This window comes from Pan paniscus, chromosome 10, assembly GCF_029289425.2.
Source record: "Pan paniscus chromosome 10, NHGRI_mPanPan1-v2.0_pri, whole genome shotgun sequence".
Taxonomy (NCBI): Eukaryota; Metazoa; Chordata; class Mammalia; order Primates; family Hominidae; genus Pan; species Pan paniscus.
Genome location: NC_073259.2, coordinates 120,135,908 through 120,154,197, shown reverse-complemented (window position 1 = coordinate 120,154,197; position 18,290 = coordinate 120,135,908). Strand labels below are relative to the sequence as shown.

Here is an 18,290-nt window from a genome sequence, read left to right as displayed (position 1 = left end):
ATGCCTGGCTATGTGTTTTGTTTGTTTGTTTGTTTGTTTTTTGAGTAGAGATGAGGTCTCACTATGTGCCTAGGCTGATCTTGAACTCTTGAGCACAAGTGATTCTCCCATCTCTGTTGGGAATATAGGTGTGAGCCACTGCTCCCGGCCTCTTCACATATTCTTGATCTGTGTGGATTTATTCTTTTTTTTTTTTAATACGGAGTTTCACTCTTGTTGCCCAGGCTGGAGTACAGTGGTGCGATCTCGGCTCACTGCAACCACCGCCTCCTGGGTTCAAGCGATTCTCCTGCCTCACCCTCCTGAGTAGTTGGGATTACAGGCACCCACCACCACACCCAGCTAATTTTTTGTATTTTTAGTAGAGACAGGGTTTCACTGTGTTGGCCAGGGAGGTCTCGAACCCCTGACCTCAGGCAATCCACCCTCCTTGGCCTCCCAAAGTGCTGGGATTATAGGCGTGAGCCACCGCACACTGCACTCGGCCTATTTTTTCTTTTATAACTTTTTTTTTTTTTTTTTTGAGATGGAGTCTCACTCTGTTGCCCAGGCTGGAGTGCAGTAGAACAGTCTTGGCTCACAGCAACCTCTGCCTCCCAGGTTCAAGCGATTCTCCTGCCTCAGCATCCTGAGTAGCGGGGATTACAGGTGCGCGCCACCATGCCTGGCTAATTTTTTTGTGTATTTTTAGTAGAGATGGGGTTTCAGCATGTTGGCCCAGCTGGTCTTGAACTCCTGGCCTGAAGTGATGTGCCCACCTTGGACTTCCAAAGTGCTAGGATTACAGGCCTGAGCCACTGCGCCCAGCCTCTTCTTTTTTTATTCCTTACTGGCATCTTAATAGGATTTTAGAAGTGAGAGGAAATAAGCGTGTATTTAATAAATACATAACTAGAACTGGTATGTGGGTTTTATTTTTAAATTTTTATCCAAATTTAAAGGATGAAAAACATTTTAAGGCAAGATGTAACCATTCGGAGAAAACTGGATGAATGGTACATGGGATCTCATTTCTCATAGCTGAGTATGAATCTATAATTATAAGTTCAATTAAGAAAAATGTAGGGTCACTGACATAAGGTAAACAGTATCTTTCCATGTATAACCTTTCCTTTCAGAATTTATCAGCATAATTACAGATTAAATTTTTTTAAATTTTTTGGTAATCTGCTCTTTTCTATAGTCTTCCTAATGTTTTCATTGCTGTAATATATATTATGTTAATATGCTGTAAGTTATGGAACATTTTCAGAAGTATAAAAATCTTTCACTGCCTGTAGTACGTGGTATTGACAAATACTTTTGGCCAGTAATGAATGAGTGTGCCAATTTCATTGGAGCTTCACCAGTGTTGTGTGCTGTCACAAATTTTTTTTGTTTTAGCTATTTTGGTAGATAGAAAATGGTTTATGAAAGGAATTTTAGTTTTTTTTTTTCTTGATGTCTTTTTCTAGACCATTCAATTTCTGTTAATTATGGCCTACTGAAGACTAGTTGTGTTTTGAGACCTTTGCTCCTTTTTTCCCCACTTTGCAGTTTATTAATCAGTTACTTGGAGTTGTTCCTTTGTCGACACCAACAGAGGATAAGCTGGCACTGCCTGCTGACATCAGAGCTCTGCAGCAACATTTGTGTGTGGTGCAGCTGACGAGGTTACTTGGCTTGTACCACACCATGGATAAAAATCAGAAATTGAGTGTGGTCAGAGAATTGATGTTAAGGTACCAGCATGGACTGGAATTTGGTGAGCAACCATTCAAAATGTGCAGTAGTTCCCTGATCTACACTAAGACTTAGAAGGCAGTTTTTTAAGCACCTGTAGCACCCTGTTTTAATGAGTTTTGTAAGGAGACTATTTTGTCTGGGAAGACCATCTAAGTAATATGATGTAAAGCCTTTCTTAAGCCTGGAGTTTTAAATAATTCTGATTGGCTTTCAGTTGTCTGTATTCTTCTTGATCTGATGAGCTAACTTTTTATTAGATTGGGGCTCATATAGATTGCATAGTTTATGATAATTATCACATTTTCTGCTTGTAGGCCTAAATATTCTTAATATATAGACTGTAAGTGAACAAAAAGAATATTGTAAATTGTAAGATAAATATTTAGTTTAGAAATAGATGATCTTCAGATAGGTGTGGCCTTTGCTAGATATATGTGATAGACATATAATTGTCTGACTATAAGATGTCAGTATTTATCTGTAGTCTAAAGAATTAGATGAAGTCAGGAGCATATTGTGAATTTAGTTATACATGGCACTTGGCTTATGTTCTTTTCTTCACCTCAACCTCCTTCAAATCTTCCTTCTCTCCCTTTGGGACCATCATGGATACCACCTCTGCTCTGGAACCCTACCTTCTGTTCCAGCTGAGTGTGGTCTCACCTTCTTTTGAACCCTTTGAATCGTGGCTTATATTTTTCTCCTGGTACTTATCTTATTCTTAATTTTCTTTTACTTTTCCTCCTCTCCCTCCTGTCACTTTCCTGCTTTTAAAAACTCCTTTGGGGTCAGTAATAGTTGAACAAATGTTAAAATAGATATGATTTTTTTCCCCCATAGGGAAAACCTGTTTGAAAACAGAATTGCAATTTTCTGACTATTACTGTCTCCTTGCTGTCCATGCGCTTATTGATGTATGGAGGGAAACAGGTAAGTAGCAGTGATTTCAGTTCAACTTTACTTTTTGCTTTTATTGATTATTAGTACTGCATTCTTTCATTAGACTAATTTTACAATCCACAAATTTTATTTATGCTTTTAGGTTCTGCTTTTCTTGATATTTCTAGGGTGCTTCCAGAAAAACCTGTCTTGGCCAGGTGCGATGGCTCATGCCTGTAATCCTAGCACTTTGGGAGGCTGAGGCGGGTGGATCACCTGAGGTCAGGAGTTCGAGATTAGCCTGGCCAAAATGCAAAAAACTTCATCTCTACTAAAAATATAAAAATTAGCTGGGCATTTGGGCGCATGCCTGTAGTCCCAGCTACTTGGGAGGCTGAGGCAGGAGAATTGCTTGAGCTTGGGAGGCGGAGGTTGCAGTGAGCTGAGATCATGCCACTGCACTTCAGCCTGGGCAACAGAGCAAGACTCCGTCTCAAAAAAAAAAAAAAAACCTGTCTCCAGTTTATCCCCTTGTAACCAGGATAATGTTAAATGAATGGATATCTGTTCTGTTTTTAAGTGTTTGTGAATAATAAGTAATGACTATTTAAAAAATACTATGACAAAGCTACAAAAATTAAAATACAGTGAAACTGACTAAAAAATACATGCACAGGCCTATGGAACAGAATATCTTTTATTCACTTCAAAAATTTTTATATACAGAAAAATGCATTCTTTCTGGAATATAGTTTGTCTCATTTAAGATAAAAATGTAAGACATGGTAAAGGAAGCATCATGAGTGATTGAGGAAGAGAAGGATGATTCAGCAAATGGTATTGGGATTGCCTTTTCTTTAGGTCCCACCCCCTAATAGACATTTTCTCTTATTAGCAGTTTTGGAGAATAAATAACTTTAGGTGCTTATGGCATATTATTCATGAGAATTGAACTATAGAAGAAACAAAGGGCTGAAGAGACAGTGGTAAGCAAGATAAGCACAACCCCTGCCCTCATGGATCATTTCACAGAGCACTCAGTTTTGTTTTTTTTTGAGATGGAGTCTTGTTCTTGTTGCCCAGGCTCGAGTGCAGTGGCGTGATCTCAGCTCACTGCAACCTCCGCCTCCTGGGTTCAAGCGATTCTCATGCCTTAGCCTCAGAGTAGATGGGTTTACAGGCACATGCCACCAAGCCCAGCTAGTTTTTTTTTTTTTTTTGTGAGATGGAGTCTCGCTCTGTCGCCCAGACTGGAGTACAGTGGTGCAATCTCAGCTCACTGCAAGCTCCTCCTCCCAGGTTCACGCCATTCTCCTGCCTCAGCCTCCCGAGTAGCTGGGACTACGAGTAGCTGGGACTACAGGTGCCCGCCACCATGCCTGGCTAATTTTTTGTATTTTTAGTAGAGATGGGGTTTCACCGTGTTAGCCAGGATGGTCTCGATTACCTGACCTCGTGATCTGCCCGCCTCGGCCTCCCAAAGTGCTAGGATTACAGGTGTGAGCCACTGCGCCTGACCAGTTTTTGTGTTTTTAGTAGAGACAAGGTTTTGCCTTGTTGGCCAGGCTGGTCTCGAACTCCTGACCTCAGGTGATCCACCCGCTGCGGCCTCCCAAAGTGCTGGGATTCAGGCGTGAGCCACTGCACCCAGCCTTATCATGCCATTCTTAAAATCCTTCAGACCTCAGGAAGCCAAGGCTTGAGCCCAGTAGTTCAAGGCTGCAGTGAGCTATGATCACACCATTACACTCCAGCCTGGGTGACAGAGCAGGACTCTGTCTCTAAAAAATTTAAAAAGAAAAAAAATCCTTCAGAGGTACCCTGTTTTCCTGAGGATAAAAGTCAAGTGTTTTGGGATAGTTTATAATGCTGTTTATAATCTGGCCTGTGCCCACATCTCCAGATTCTTAGGTATTTATGGTCTTGAATCTACTTTAAAATTTTTTTGCTACTATCACTTAACATCATGTTGCCTCTCTTTGAAATAACTTTCTTACCTCCCTCATCTAAGTTTTACTCAAATGGTGCCTTTAACAAAGCCTGTCTTGATTTTAACTCCTTCCCCACTGGGGATTTTATGCTCCTCTGAACTTCTGTAGGACATTGTATGTAACCATATGGTAGTGTTTTTTTTTTTTTAGTTTGTTTTGAGATGGAGTCTCGCTCTATTGCCCAGGCTGGAGTGTAATGGCACAATCGTGGCTCACTGCAACATCCTCCTTCCAGGTTCAAGCGATTCTCCTGTCTCAGCTGCCCGAGTAGCTGTGATTACAGGCACGTGCCACTATGCCTAGCTAATTTTTGTGGTTTTTTTTTGAGACAAAGTCTCGCTCTGTCGCCAGACTGGAGTGCAATGGCACAATCTTGGCTCACTGCAACCTCCGCCTCCCAGGTTCAAGTGATTCTCCTGCCTCAGCCTCCCAGGTAGCTGGGACTACAGGTGCCCACCACCACACCCGGCTAATTTTTTGTATTTTTAGGAGAGACAGGGTTTCACCATGTTGGCCAGGATGGTCTCGATCTCTTGACCTCGTGATCCACCCACCTCGGCCTCCCAAAGTGCTGGGATTATAGGCGTGAGCCACTGCGCCCGGCCTAATTTTTGTATTTTTAGTAGGGATGGGGTTTCACCATGTTAGTCAGGCTGGTCTCAAACTCCTGACCTCAGGTGATCTGTCTGCCTTGGCCTCCCAAAATGCTGGGATTACAGGCATGAGCTACTGCACCTGGCCAGTAATACTTCTGACACTATATTGTACCAGGGATGAGAGTGAAATCCTTGTCATCAGAGAACTTGTTATTTGAGCCCCTAGATTCATGAGGCTGCATAGGGCAGCAAAAGTCATTTTAACATGAAAACATTAATGAACTGATCATGTAGTAATTTGATCCCCACACAGATAGCCTTTCTTACTGATGCCTAACATCTGTTCTCACCAATAGTGACTATGGCTTTGCTAGTCTCTTATATTAATATTTTGAGCAAGATATGTGGCCATATGATAATAGTAACAACTGACAGTTGATTATTAGGCATGTGAAAGTACTTTACACAAATTAAACTATTTTATTTTATTTTATTTTATTTTATCTTATTTTACTTTTTTGAGATGGAGTCTCGCTCTGTTGCCAGGGCTGGAGTGCATTGGTGCGATCTTGGCTCACTGCAACCTCTGCGTCCCAAGTTCAAGCGATTCTCCTGCCTCAGCCTCCTGACTAGCTGGGATTACAGGCGCGCACCACCACGCCTGGCTAATTTTTGTATTTTTAGTAGAGACGGGGTTTTACCATGTTGGTCAGGTTGGTCTTGAACTCCTGACCTCGTGATCCGCCCGCCTCAGCCTCCCAAAGTGCTGGGATTTCAGGCGTGAGCCACCACACCCAGCCGATTTAAACATTTTAACAATACAGTTATTGTCACAGTTTTATAGGTGAGAGAAATGGAGGGCAGAGAGAAAAAAGGTAAATTGTCGAAAATCCTGCAGTGCAGACAAATACATGGGAATCATTTGCAAAATGAAATTGTAGATCTTGTGAAGATGCAGGGCTTCTTGAAGTCAGCGAAAGGGATGTTGAAGTACTCCAGTCACAGTCATAATCATTGTTCAAGGTGCACCTGGCAGAACTTAGAAATCAATAGAAAGTTGATGAGGGCATTTAAAGAGATTGATTTGAATTCAAAAGGATTGAGTGTTTTAGGAAGTTGGTGCTCTCAAATATTTTTTCTGAAAGGCTATTTTTTTATTTTGAGACAGGGTTTCACACTGTCATCCAGGCTAGAGTGCAGTGGCACCATAGTAGCTCTCTGTAGCCTCAACCTCCTGGGCTCAAGGGATCCTCCCACTTCAGCCTCCTGGGTAACTGGGAGTATAGGCACATGCCACCATGCCTGGCTAGTTTTTGTATTATTTATTTAGTTAATTTTAAATTTTTTTAAATTTATTTTTTGTTTATTATTAAATTTTATTTTTATTTTGAGATGGAATCTTAACTCCGTCCCAGGCTGGAGTGCAGTGGTGCAATCTCGGCTCACTGCAACCTCTGTCTCCTGGGTTCAAGCAATTCTTCTGCCTCAGCCTCCTGAGTAGCTGGAATTATAGGCACCCGCCACCACGCCCGGCTAATTTTTGTATTTTTAGTAGAGAAGAGGTTTTACCATGTTGGCCAGGCTGGTCTCGAATTCCTGACCTGAGGTGATCCGCTTCCCTGGCCTCCCAGAGTGCTGGGATTACAGGTGTGAGCCACTGTGCCCACCAGTTTTTGTATTTTTTGTATAGTTGGGGTTTTGCCATGTTTCCCAGGCTGGTTTCAAAGTCCTGGGCTCAAGCCATCTCCCTGCCTTGTCCTCCCAAACTGCTGGGATTACAGGCATGAACTACTATGCCCGGCCTATCTTTCTTTTCTTTTGGAAAACAGCATATAGAATATTACCTTAAAATCTTACTGCATGGTGCTTTCATTTTTGCTGTTGTTACTGACTGTAAAAGTAGCTTGTATAAATTTTGGAAAGCAGTTTACTTAAAATCTCACTTTTTTGGACCTCAAAAGCACTCTTATCACTTTTGCATTTTTTTTTTCTTTTTTTTTTTCCTTTTCTATTCTTGAGACAAAGTTGCACTCTGCTGCCAAGGTTGGAGTGCAGTGGCATGATCACAGCTCACTGCAGCCTCAACCTCCTAGGCTGAAGCAATCCTCCCAACCTCAGCCCTCCTGAGTAGCTGGAACCATTGGCAGTGTGCACCACCACATCTGGCTAATTTTTTCAAAAATGTTTTTAGTAGAGACGAGGTCTAGCTATGTTGTTCAGGCTGGTCTCAAACTTGTGGGCTCAAGTGATCCTCCCACCTCAGCTTCCCAAAGTGCTGGGAGTATAGGCATGAGCCACCATGTCCAGCTAACATTTTTGTTTGTTTTCTTCTTCTCTCTCTCTTTGTGCATATTTTAAGAGTTGAGATCAACTCTTTGTACTAACTTGAATTTTCTGTGTGTGTGTTTTACTGAACATTATTGCACAAACATTTTCCTTTGTAATTAAAAACTCTTCATTAATGTCAAGTAGTTATATGACATTTCCATGTGTCGAAGTTACCATAGTTTACCTACTCATCCTCCCATCATTACATCACTAGATAGTACTATAACTATTTTTGTATATAAACCTTTATCTGTATTTCATAGTATTTTCTTTAGATGGATCCTAAAGAATAAGTAACTTAATCTTGAAGACTAGAGATACATGTACCTTTTGAAATTTCGTAGACCCAAAAAAAGTATCATTTTAGTTTGATTATTAATGAGTAAATATTTTCAAACATCCTATTTGCCATTCTGTTAGTAGAGTTACATATGGAAGAAAAATGATGTCTATAGATAACATCTGTCTGGGGTTTTATAGAGGAAATCCTGCAGGGGCAAGGTGCTGAGCTCCAGTTTTCCTTCAAAGTCCATCTCTTCCCAGAATCTGAGATTCTGTGAGATTCTATAACTTCCCCCCACAAGACCTGGCCACTTAAAATCTGCATCGTTTTTGCTGTGGGCATGTTTAAGAATAGACTTAACTATTGAAGGACTCTCTGTTGAGGCGAAATTCTCTGTTTTGGTTACAGGTGTATATCTAAAATTTGTTCTCTGTCATTTAACTTCATTTATGGGGGGGGGTGATGATGTCAATAAGGTTTTGTTTTTTGTTTTTGGGAAGCTTTCATTTGCTGTCAAGATCAGTGGATAATGCTGTATTTTGGTTCTAGGTGATGAGACCGCTGTGTGGCAGGCCCTGACTTTGCTGGAAGAGGGATTAACCCATAGCCCTTCCAATGCTCAGTTCAAATTGCTGCTTGTTCGAATCTACTGTACGCTGGGTGCATTTGAACCAGTGGTGGATCTTTACTCCAGCCTCGATGCTAAGCATATCCAGCATGATACCATTGGGTTGGTAGTATATACTCTGAATAATGAGCAGCCAGCTATACCAGTGTGGGGTACACAGGACTCTAACTTAGATTTTAAAGTTGATTGTGACATTAAGCCTTTCTGATTAAATAATAACCTGTTATGATCCATTGCAAACCAGAAAGATTTTTATATCTCCCAGCATTTTGTGGTAATTTGAAAATTTGCACAATTTAGAAATGTAAGAGAGTTTTCCCCAGAGATAGCAAACACCTATATACTTTGAACCCTTATTCTTAGCACACATTATTTTGAAGTGTTCATTTCCGCTTTGCAGTTGAAGTTGACACATGTAATTTATTTATTGACCTCAACAAAGTTTGAATTTGTATTTTGAACTTGTATTTAGACTACTCTTTATTATTATGCTAGTATCACTTAATGGCATTTTCTCTGTTGTCTGTGGTGCTGTTTTAGGAAGACAGCATTATGTTCTGTTAGAACTTTTATGTGTCATTAATCATCAGAGTGTAAGAAAGCCTAGTACAGAACTTTAGGTCTCCCACAAAACTGAGTTAACTTTTGGCTTTTTTTTTTTTTTTTTAATTTTAACTGGTGAATTAGATCATTTCTGTGGGAGTATGTTTTAGTGTTTTCTTATGCCTAGCTATTTTTTTGCCAAGTAATTTGAAGCATAATATTTGTTACTTGAGCTAGGTAAGTAAGTATAACATGTCTTTTTTTTTCCTTCTTTCCTTCTGATCTAGTTATCTTTTGACCCGATATGCTGAATCTCTAGGTCAGTATGCTGCTGCGTCCCAATCCTGTAACTTCGCACTCAGGTTTTTTCACTCCAACCAGAAAGATGTAAGTGAAAAACTATTTTTTAACTGTGATCTTGCCTGCTGACTGCACACTATTGAGGAGCACGTCACCTCATGTCACAAGTACCCATGTTAAGGTGCACCATGCTGAACTAGCAAGTGCCCTTAGACCAAAGCTTACTGTCCAAGGCTGGTAGGGAGAGGTAGAGAGTTATTTGTGTTTGTTAGAATGGGCGTGTTTAATAGAATCCTTGGAAAGTTGCATTTAAAAACTGGTATTTACTGACTAGGAAGTGTTAGTCCTCTTAGACCTGGCTTTTAATCTCTAAGAGACTTTTCCAAGGGTATAAGAAACAGTCCATAAGCGTTCATAGCCTGGGATGCCGTGTAACATCCTGCAATAGCAGCTGCTCTCTGTTACTTTTATTTAACTCTGAAATGTATGTCCATTGTGCTCTTTGCCAAAGGTGAATGTACTTGTATTTTCTTAGAAAATTAAAAGGCATTCCGAGAAACCTAGGTGAATAATATGTTTTTTAAAGTAGCAATAAATAGAGCTTCTCTGTGCCATAATGAAAGGATGGGATTTGCACCATATTTTTCACTGCAAGCAGACTTGGGCTCTACTTGTTGGTTAAGCAGAAGTTTTTGTAGGAAAACCATACGGTCTGTACTCAGTTGACCAATTATAAAAAACTGCCCAACAATGAATGTGAAGAAAAGGAATGTCTCCAGGGTGGTCACTGCCTACTTGGTTTTCACAGACTTCTAAGCCTCATCGCCTGAAGTTGGCTGTGCCAGCTATCTGCCCATAGCTTTCCATTCTCATGGTCTACCAGCAATTAAGGAACTAGCAAGGAAGCTAGTTTCTGGGGTTCTTCTTGGCAAACACTCGTGAGGATTTTTTTTAAACCCTTTTGTTTTACTGTAACAGGATGACTAATCTATCTTCCATCTAATTCTTTAAGGGTGTATTGTATTAAATAGAAGCATTTCTGAACATGGGATATAGGTTTGTTCTCAGTTTATGATAATTACATTCTGACAAGTTTTAGGGAATGGCCTAGAGGGCTGGAGTAGCAAAGGACAGCTCTAAGCAGGTGGAAAGCAGCCTCTTGTGCTTAGATAATGAGCTGTGTACCATTAGTTGGTTCTTAGTCCTGTATCCCCTCCCCAAAGTGGCCCCCTTACCTCTGCAGTGATTGGTATCTCCGTTCAGACCTCATTTTGTGGCACAGCATCTGATCAGGGAGAGAGGAAAATGAGTATCAGCATCTGAGCATGTTACTCAGAAGGTGTGCTGGCCTGGCTTAGAGGTCAGAAGGTCATCTCTAGGATGTTGGGTTTCTAAAATCTAGCATGGATGAGCTATAAACCTATGAATTTTCATTGTGTGTTCAAGTATCTGTACTTGCCCTCCTGTTTTCAAGAGGTTTCACTAACTCAAAAAAAAAAATCAAAAGGATTGGTTTCCTCATCTCATTATTTATGGCCTCATTTCTGTATTTATAAGAGAGATGAAAGAAACATTTGATTTACTGAAGATTCCTTTTCAAAGGTTTGTTTCTCAAATAGCTTTGAGGTAGTGGGAGTAAATCAGGGATTAATTCCAGCCCGGTGGCTGGTTTTCCTCTAGCTTTCAATCATCCAGCATTCTAGAAGAACTGTATTACTCATGAAGATGTGGTCAATAAAGACACATTACTTTATATACATCAGAATTAGGCTTTAATTTTTTCCCAGAAATATTGTGTCTGAAGAGTTGTTTTGAAAGAAAATCTAAAAATAAAATTACAAAAGTGTTGCAATATAGGCAAAGGAGACCCCTAGGAGCAATTTGAGGGGATGTGTCATCCTCAGAGTTTTTTTTGTATCTTTGTTTGATGTTTTGCTGATGGTTGTGTGTGGCAAAAGTGACTAATTCATCTGAATGTATGTGATGTTGAACCTGATAAAATTATAGCATTTTATTGATCAGAGACTAGGACACTTGAAATATATTTTGATTACCGCTAAGAAGATAGAGCTTATTAAATCTGCTGACAGGAGATAATCTTGAAGAGTCCTAGAGGCAAAAGAAAAATACAGTACAGGCTGGGCACAGTGGCTCACGCTTGTAATCCAAGCACTGGGAGGCCGAGGTGGGTGGATCACCTGAGGTCAGGAGTTCCAGACCAGCCTGGCCAACGCGGTGAAACCCCATCTCTACTAAAAATACAAAAATTAGCCGGGCATGGTGGTAGGTGCCTGTAATCCCAGCTACTCGGCAGGCTGAGGCAGGAGAATTGCTTGACCCGGGAGGTGGAGGTTGCAGTGAGCTGATTGTACCATTATACTCCAGCCTGGGTGACGAGAGAGACTCTGTCCCCCCACCAAAAAAGAAAAATATGGTACAGCTAGGAACATGTAGCTTGACCTTAATGTTGAGTGCCAGATAGAGACTGTGGTGTGAACTGTTTCCTAAAGAAATCTAAGGCTAAGAAAGATTATGATTGTAGTGTCTTACTGTGTGTGTTCAACCTTGTGCTTAGAGTATCAGAAATATCTCTCTTCAAATCCAGAGCTCTATACTATGCATCTTTTATTCTTGGTAGTTTTTGGGATCCCCGGATGCTTTTTCCTTGGGTGACTGATGCATTTCAATTCCCACCTAGCTCTTTGACAGGACACTTTTACTTAAATGGAAAATCTAGTGTTTTGCTTAGTAATGTTTTGTGCTATGGGATTGAAAGTTGTATTTGGAAGGTCTGCATAGGGATTTTCTTTCTAGAAAGGTTATTTTCTGTTGTCATCTTACTTTGGAATAGATTTTTAAAAATATGAAAATAAGCACTAGATTTTCATATCTTTAAAAGTCACTTACGTGTTTTTACTTCTTTAAAATTTCCCTTTAAAATCTCTATTTTATACAAAAATTATCTGGGTGTGTTGGCGAGCGCCTGTAATTCCAGCTACTTGGGAGGCTGAGTCAGGAGACTTGCTTGAATCTGGGAGGTGGAGGTTGCAGTGAGCTGAGATCATACCACTGCACTCCAGCTGTCACTCTTGGATGATAGAGTGAGACTCTGTCTCAAAAAAAAAAAAAGTAAATAAAAGAAAATAAAATCTCTAGGTATTCACAAAGGTCATTATTCAGGGGTTTTATGTCCATATATTTCACTAATTTTTACAGTGACCAGGGTTCATTTCAGGAATCCATTCGGGATCTAAATAGCCTCATTGGTGCATAAATGAGTAGAAAATAGGTACGGACAACATACTTTGATATTCAAAAGTCTTTAAAGTGCCTGTGGCTTTCAGTTTTGCCTGCAGTTCCAGTAGGGGGTTGTTTCTTCACGTAGTACTACTTCCACAGCCTTGGTCCTAGTGGTTGCATCCCAGGCCCTTGTCTAGCTCTGCAGTGGTACTTTACTGCAGTGTTACAGAAGGACTATCTAAAAAAGATAAGCCAGAGAACTGTGACTACCTTCTTAGTTTGTTAAAGACTATACTCTCTTTGTTGCCCCTTATTTTTCTCTTTGAAAAGCTATTGCCTTTTTTTTTTTTTTTTTTTTTTTTTAAATAAAGTGGTGTTCCACGGACCACTTAGAAATTAAAGCTGCCTCTACACTTGGTAAGGCTGGGTTCCCTCCTTAAATCATAGCATACTTTGGAACTGTAATTATAACTTTGATTGGAATTACTAAAGTCATATTTTCTTTTTGATTAATTGCTGAATCATGTGTTCCTAACCAGCTGTTTTTTTTTCCCCAGCTGTAAGTTCCTATTACAAGGGCTAATAGTAGTAAACCTTGCTGTGTTTTCTAAGCCAAGGGGCCATAGGATAGGCATATGTGTTTAGAGTATCCTGGCCTCCTCTTGATAGGGTGTATCACTGTCCTTTAATCAAGCTAGAAGGTATACTCGAGCTTTTTCAGGTAGTCCTTCTTGAAACCTGCAGGATCACAAGTAATCTTTTTAATTTTCTTGTGTCCGTCCGTCTTTAATTTCTCCAGATACTGCAGGCAAACAGCTCGCCGAGGTGTCCCATGGGGGTTTAAAAGCCGCATCGAATGCAGTTGAATTAGCGCCCGTGGCGCAATCCCGCGGCCTGAAATGAACCCTGCAAGGCTGTATATCAGAGGGTATGTTGTTGACTATTGGCCTATTTTCCTACTGGGCAAATTATTCAGATGTAATGGAGATGGGGGCAGAGCTGATTAACTGAGGCTGTGTAAAAAGACTGTTTTTTCTAGAAAGGATCTTTTTTGGGGGCAGACATCAGCTTTGAGCATGATAGTTTCCTTGGCCCAAAGGGGAAATCTCCTGTCTTCTGATCCTGATGGCATAGACCCACACCCATGAAATGTTCTTCCCTGAGATTTTCTTCTATTGTGCCAGAATTTCTGCTTAGAATTCTTTATCTTGCCTCTGTTCTGTAATGTTTGATCTCTGTATATGTATTAAGCTACAATTAAAGCACATGTGGTGAATGTTCCCTTCACATACTTGTTTAAGGAAATTTCCAGCAGAGGTCTTACGTAATGTAGATGGACAAGAAACTTGGTTCTTGAAGTCTTTGTCCTCAGAATAGATTATGACATGAATTTTGATAGGTCTTTTGTTTGGTGTCTTACTTCTATCCTGACGTAATGCTCATATGCCCTGTGTTTCTAATACAGTATTCAGAAATAAGCAAAACCAAGGAGCAGCCTGTCTTTTTCTGAAGGAGAGTGGTTTTTATTTGGGTTGGGGGGGCAGGTGGTTCTATTATTCTGGTGCTTTTGGAACCTTTGTATGAAACACAGTTTATCTTAGATGCAGAAAAACATGGAGTAACATCCCTTCCAGAATGGCACTAACCAAATTTTTGACTGATGTGGCAAAACAAAACCTCAGTTCCTATTGAATTGAAAGACATGACTGCCAAGAGAAGGCTTATGTGATGGTGGCAGAAGCTGGTTATTACAATTAGTAATATTAGTAAAGGAGACATTTGTCTAAAGTATAAGAAGGAAGAAAAACATTTTAAAAAGCTAATATTCTACTTGGTGACCAAGACCTTTAAAGATTAGATTTAAAACTTAATTTTAGTTTGAGTGTTTTGTTTTGGCTGGCAAGGTTTGCTTACATTGCCTGACTTGTGAACTATTTATACCAAGGTGATGTCTTTCCTTCTCAGACCTCAGAATATATTATTCAAGCTTACAAATATGGTGCATTTGAGAAGATCCCAGAGTTTATCGCTTTTAGGAACAGGCTGAATAATTCTCTTCATTTTGCACAAGTCCGTACTGAACGGATGCTGTTAGACCTTCTACTTGAAGCAAATATGTAAGTATTGCATGAGAGCTATAAAGGAATGGGCTCATGGGTGTTATTAGCAGGCTTAAGGTAAAATAGGGGGAAAAAAGGGAGAGAGACAGTGGGGAAACAGAACTTGGTACATGTCATGGGGAATGATAGAGTACTGCCAGCAACATCTTGAGACCATTACAGAAGCCATTTAGGTCATGGTCATCAATACCTGGTCCATATTGTGCTTACGAAGGTTCCGCCTCCCCTACAAATCAAGAGATTTCAGGAATTAATGCTGATCCCCTTTGTTTTGTGTGGGCTTCCAGAAGCCTTTTTCTTGCCATGTAGCAAGCCAGTTTGATCTGCGCTTGGTTCTATTTCACCTTATTATGAGCCCTTCCTTCCTCTTTCCCTTCCTGTCTAGTAAAACAGGAAGTCCTGATTAATAATATTTTCTGGCTATTTTACTATTAAAATAATATGTGGATTTTTCTTTATCACAGATCAACCAGTTTAGCAGAAAGTATAAAGTCAATGAACCTTAGGCCAGAAGAAGATGACATTCCATGGGAAGATTTGCGAGACAACAGAGACTTAAATGTTTTTTTCAGCTGGGATCCAAAAGACAGGTAACTGGAATTTAACCCCAAGCAATTTTTAAAGTTTTTGTTTGTTTTTTGTTTTTTTAAAGAGACCAAGATCATAGCTCACTGCAGCTTCGAACTCCTGGGTGAAGCAATTTATTTTTAAAGAATTAGGTTAGGCTGGGCATGGTGGCTCAGGCCTGTAATTGCAGCACTTTGGGAGGCCGAGGCCGGTGGATCACTTGAGGTCTGGAGTTCGAGACCATCCTGGCCAACATGGTGAAACCCTATCTCTACTAAAAATACAAAAATTACCTGGGCGTGGTGGCATGTGCCTGTAATCCCAGCTATTCGGGAAGCTGAGGCAGGAGAATTGTTTGAACCCAGGGAGCGGAGGTTGCAGTGAGCTGAGATCGCACCATTACACTCCAGCCTGGGCAACAAGAGCAAAACTCCATCTCAAAAAAAAAAAAAAAAAAGAATTAGGATGAATCTAAAATTTAAAAAAACAAACTTCACTTTACACAAATATAAAATAACATGTGTTTGTTGTAGGGATCAGAAAATATAGGTAAGCCAAATGAAGAAAGTGTAGCTCACCCCTATGCTGGGACTGCTGGTTAATCTAAAAGTTAGATCTACTTCACAGCATGTATGAGAATTCCAGATCGATTGAAGACTGTATGCTAAATTCTAGATTCCTTAGAAATTCTAGAAGAAAATATAGAAAATATTTTTAAATAGGTGAGGAAAGCCTTTCCTAGTATTATACCAAATCTGGAAACATAAAGGATTTAACTTCTGTAAATAGAAATGATAAATTTGTTAAGTTCTAAAGGTTTGTAGTAAATTTCTTCATACAAGTATCCTTCATATATAGAGAGAACTCTTAATAAGTCAATAAGAAAATAAGAAATTGGGCAAAGAAACACATCTTACAGCAATAAAGATTTTGTTTCTAGCAAAAAAGATGAATACTTGTCGTCAGCAAGGCTGTGTGGTAAATACTTATGCATTTACACAGGGATAAATTTTATTCAATCTTCCTATAGGGAGTTGTAGTGATATGTATCAAGATTTAAAATGCCACATACCATTTAATTTGGCAGATCTGCTTCTAGGAAAGTAGAACCTAAGGAAATAAATGCAGAAACATGCTAAGAAGTGTATATGAGGTAGTTCTGAAAATTCTGTGATTTGTGGGTTGCCAAGGCCACATTCAGTGATTTAGGATTGTTGAGTCCCAGAAGGATTCACAGGGCTGAGCATATAGTTGCACTCAACGGCTAAGGTTTATTACAGTGAAAGGACACATGACAGAATCCGGAAGGGAAAAAGGAACAGGCACAGTCTGGAGAACTCAGACTTCCGGTGCTTTCTCCCTCCTCTGAGGGGAAACACTGAGTATGCTCCTTTCTCCAGCAGGGAAAAATGCAGTAACACAGGTGGAATGTTCCTGCCCAGGGAAACCCAGTAGAGACTTGGTGCTTAAGGTTTCATTGTTATGTGGGTACACTCTGTCTATCCTGAGTGGAAAGAAAGCAGGTATTCACCATAAACAACATGGTTTATATAAACAATCTAGGCACAGCGAGCCACTCTTACCATTTTAGGGAACAGTTGGAGTGCAAAGTTCCCAGACATCAGCCAAGGGCCAACCTTGCAAGTAGGCCTTTCTAACGATAATAGCTGCAGGCCTGCTATGTTAACTCTTTTCTACACATACTGTCATAAAAAGATGAAGTTTGCAAAATAATGTAATTACTGTAACCAATTTGTTTAAACTTAAGTTGCATACATACTATTTTTAGTTACTTTTTTTTTTAGATGGAGCCTCTGTTGCATACTGTAACCAATTTGTTTAAAATTGTTAAGTTGTGTAAGTATTATTTTTAGTTACTTTTTATTTTTGAGACCTAGTCTGTCTCTGTCGCCCAGGCTAGAGTGCAGTCCCATGATCTCGGCTCACTGCAACCCCCACCTCCTGGGTTCAAGGGATTCTCCTGCCTCAGCCTCCCAAGTAGCTGGGATTACAGGCCCCTGCCACCACGCCCGGCTAATTTTTGTATTTTTAGTAGAGACGGGGTTTTGCCATGTTGGCCAGGCTGATCTCAAACTCATGACCTCAGTCGATCCCCCCATCTGGGCCACTCAAAGTGCTGTGATTATAGGTGTGAGCTATCGCAACCAGCCCCTATTTTTTTTTTTTTTTTGTGATGGAGTCTCACTCTGTCGTCCAGGCTGGAGTGCGGTGGCGCAATCTCGGCTCACTGCAACCTCCGCCTCCCGGGTTCAAGCAATTCTCCTGCCTTAGCCTCAGCTGGGACTGCAAGCGTGTGCCACCACGGCCGGCTAATTTTTTTTGTATTTTTAATAGAGATGGGATTTTACTGTGTTAGCCAGGATGGTCTCGATCTCCTGACCTCATGATCTGCCTGCCTCGGCCTCCCGAAGTGCTGGGATTACAGGCGTTAGCCACTGCACCCGGCCACAGCCACTATTTTTAGTTAGACTTTTATACATCCACATTACAAAAGTCTAAAAAGATCTATACCAAACTTGATAATACTGTGGGTATTGGTTGTCAGGGCACCTTTTCTACGTTTTACATTTTTCTATCATTTGAATTTTTTATGTTGTGTATTATTTTTATTAGAGACAGGATCTTACCCAGGCTGGAGTACAGTGGCGTGACCATATCTCACTGCAGCCTTGAACTCCTGGGCTCAAGCAATCCTCCAATCTCAGCCTCCCTAGTAGCTGGGACTACAGGTGTGTGCCACCACGTCTAGCCAATTTTTTGTATTTTTTGTTTTTTTTTAGAGACTGGGTCTTGCTATGTTTACCAGGCTGTTCTCCAACTCCTGGCCTCAAGCAGTCTCTCACCTCAGCTTCCCAAAGTGCTGGGATTACAGGTGTGAGCCACCACACCTGTCCTCATGTTTTATTTTTATAATCAGAGAACAAAGTGTCACTTATAAGGAAAATGACCTGTTTTTTTTGTTTTGTTTTGTTTTGTTTTGAGATGGAGTCTTGCTCTGTCGCCCAGGCTGGAGTGCAGTGGTGCAATCTTGGCTCACTGCAAGCTCCGCCTCCCTGGTTCATGCCATTC

General features: G+C 40.4%; 1 protein-coding gene across 3 annotated transcripts in view; it reads left to right on the top strand.

Moving 5' to 3' along the window:
* NAA25 (N-alpha-acetyltransferase 25, NatB auxiliary subunit) overlaps positions 1 to 18,290 on the top strand; it is an 82,818-nt gene that overhangs the window by 46,610 nt on the left and 17,918 nt on the right. For all 3 annotated transcript variants that reach the window (XM_034934547.3, XM_063593691.1, XM_055096180.2), the window contains 6 exons: positions 1,537 to 1,744; positions 2,566 to 2,655; positions 8,352 to 8,532; positions 9,261 to 9,360; positions 14,479 to 14,630; positions 15,098 to 15,223. In XM_034934547.3, the coding sequence (XP_034790438.1) occupies positions 1,537 to 1,744; positions 2,566 to 2,655; positions 8,352 to 8,532; positions 9,261 to 9,360; positions 14,479 to 14,630; positions 15,098 to 15,223 (857 nt within the window). The remainder of the gene's footprint in view (positions 1 to 1,536; positions 1,745 to 2,565; positions 2,656 to 8,351; positions 8,533 to 9,260; positions 9,361 to 14,478; positions 14,631 to 15,097; positions 15,224 to 18,290) is intronic.